The sequence below is a fragment of the Palaemon carinicauda genome, chromosome 26 (assembly GCF_036898095.1).
Source record: "Palaemon carinicauda isolate YSFRI2023 chromosome 26, ASM3689809v2, whole genome shotgun sequence".
In the NCBI taxonomy this organism is placed as follows: Eukaryota; Metazoa; Arthropoda; class Malacostraca; order Decapoda; family Palaemonidae; genus Palaemon; species Palaemon carinicauda.
Window position 1 is genome coordinate 91,104,416 of NC_090750.1, and position 2,500 is coordinate 91,106,915.

At 40.5% G+C, this 2,500-nt stretch overlaps 1 protein-coding gene across 1 annotated transcript in view; it reads left to right on the forward strand.

The window, feature by feature from the left end:
• Positions 1-1,751: 1,751 nt before the first annotated feature.
• LOC137620058 (balbiani ring protein 3-like) overlaps positions 1,752-2,500 on the forward strand; it is a 927-nt gene continuing 178 nt past the window's right edge. The window contains exon 1 of the mRNA XM_068350334.1: positions 1,752-2,500. This exon is cut by the window's right edge and continues 178 nt beyond it. Within this exon, the coding sequence (XP_068206435.1) occupies positions 1,752-2,500 (749 nt within the window).

The following is a 2,500-nucleotide window of genomic DNA, read 5'->3' on the forward strand; positions in this document are numbered from 1 at the left end:
AGAGAGAGAGAGAGAGAGAGAGAGAGAGAGAGAGAGAGAGAGAGAGTAGTTCGTCAATATATCGTCTTCTCTTCCTTCTCCTGCTTCATTTACAATCTCTTCGTGCTAAGGAAAAAAATCGTGAGAAAGAGAGAGAGAGAGAGAGAGAGAGAGAGAGAGAGAGAGAGAGAGAATAAAATTCGTTTGATTTCATCATCATCATTATCATAATCAGCCGTTACTAGGCCACTACAGACCAGGGCCTCAGACATGTCTTCCACTTGCGTCTGTTTATGGCCTCTCTATGCCAATCCCCACCAGCAAACTTTCTTAGTACGTGAATCCATCGTCTTCTCTTCCTTCCCCTGCTTCTTCTACAATCTCCTCGTGCGAAGGGAAAAAAATTTTCGTGAGAGAATAGGTGCAGTGTTTTATAAACAAAAAAAATGGCAAACCTGTAATTACTAGTTAAACCTTTCGTGCTTCTCTAAGAAGCGAGAAGAGCCCCAACTCAAAACATGTCAGAGAACATAAACGAAAAGAAAAAGAAGAAGAAATAACAAAAGGAAAAGACGAAGGAGGAGAAATAGGAAAACACATCCACCATCTGACCGTGGGAAGAATAGCATCTTTTCTCTTTCTTAGGATGGAGTTATTGAGGATGGCGAGGGGAGAGAGGGGTGGGGGGTTGGAGGCTGATTTGAGTCCAGGAGGGGGGGGGGGTTTAGATAAAACTCTGGCATGAATTTTGATTAATCTGATAATCAGGGGGCATAAATTAGGCGCCACGGGGCTAATTTTAAACGTCTAATTGGACTGTTTGATCTCTCTGTTTAATCTTAAGGCTTGTTTTTCTTATTAAATCATTAATCATCTTAATTGCCTTCGCTGGTGGAACTCTCTGTCTCTGAGAAATGCGATATGTAATTACAGAAGTGTTCGTTTTTCTTCTAAAGATGCAGCTGTGATTACGTCGTATGCAGCTCCTGTTACATATTTGTAGCTGTAATTGTATCGTCTGCAGCTCCTGTTACAGAATTTGTAGCTGTAATTGTATCAGATGCAGATTTGTTACATCATTTAAAGCTGTAATTGTATCGTATGCAGCTCCTGTTACAGAATTTGTAGCTGTATTTGTATCGTATGCAGCTCTTGTTACAGAATTTATAGCTGTAATTGTATCAGATGCAGTTTTATTACATCATTTAAAGCGGCAATTGTATCGTCTGCAGGTCTTGTTACATCATATGTAGCTGTAATTGTATCGTATGCAGCTTCTGTCACATAATTTGTAAATGTAATTGTATAGTCTGCAGTTCTTGTTACATCATTTGTAGCTGTAATTGTATCGTATTGCACCAAGCGAAACTGTAATTTCGCCTTATGTGCCAGTGATTGCACCCAATGAAATTATGATTTCATCTTTTTGGCAGTGATTGCACCAAGTGGAACTGTGATTTCGTCTTTGGTGCCAGTGATTGCACAAAGCTGAACTGGGATTTCCACTTATGTGCCCATGATTGCACTAAGCAGAACTGTGATTTCATTTTATGATAGCACGCAAAACAACCACATTATCGCCTCTTTTTGTGATTGATTATTCTCAGTGGGACTGTGATTTAACCAAGTAGAAGTGTGATTTCACTAAGCGGAACTATGATTCCATCTTTCGCGCCCATGATGGCAAAAAGCGGAACTGTGATATCTCCAAGGGGAACCGTGATTTAGTCTTACGTGCCAGTGATTGCACAAAGCAGAAACGTGATTTCACCATGCGGAACTATGATTTCGTCTTTTGTGCCTGTGATTGCATAAAGCAGAAATGGGATTTCACCAAGTGGAACTATGATTTCACCTTTTGTGCCTGTGATTGCACAAAGCAGAACTGTGATTTCACGAAGGGGAACTGTGATTTCGTCTTTTGTGCCTGTGATTGCACAACGCAGAACTGTGATTTCACCAAGTGGAACTATGATTTCGTCTTTTCTGCCATTGATTGCACAAAGCAGAAACGTGATTTCACCATGTGGAACTATGATTTCGTCTTTTGTGCCTGTGATTGCATAAAGCAGAAATGGGATTTCACCAAGTGGAACTATGATTTCACCTTTTGTGCCTGTGATTGCACAAAGCAGAACTGTGATTTCACGAAGGGGAACTGTGATTTCGTCTTTTGTGCCTGTGATTGCACAAAGCAGAACTGTGATTTCACCAAGTGTAACTATGATTTCGTCTTTTCTGCCATTGATTGCACAAAGCAGAAACGTGATTTCACCATGTGGAACTATGATTTCGTCTTTTGTGCCTGTGATTGCACAACGCAGAACTGTGATTTCACCAAGTGGAACTATGATTTCGTCTTTTGTGCCATTGATTGCACAAAGCAGAAACGTGATTTCACCATGTGGAACTATGATTTCGTCTTTTGTGCCTGTGATTGCATAAAGCAGAAATGGAATTTCACCAAGTGGAACTATGATTTCACCTTTTGTGCCTGTGATTGCACAAAGCAGAACTGTGA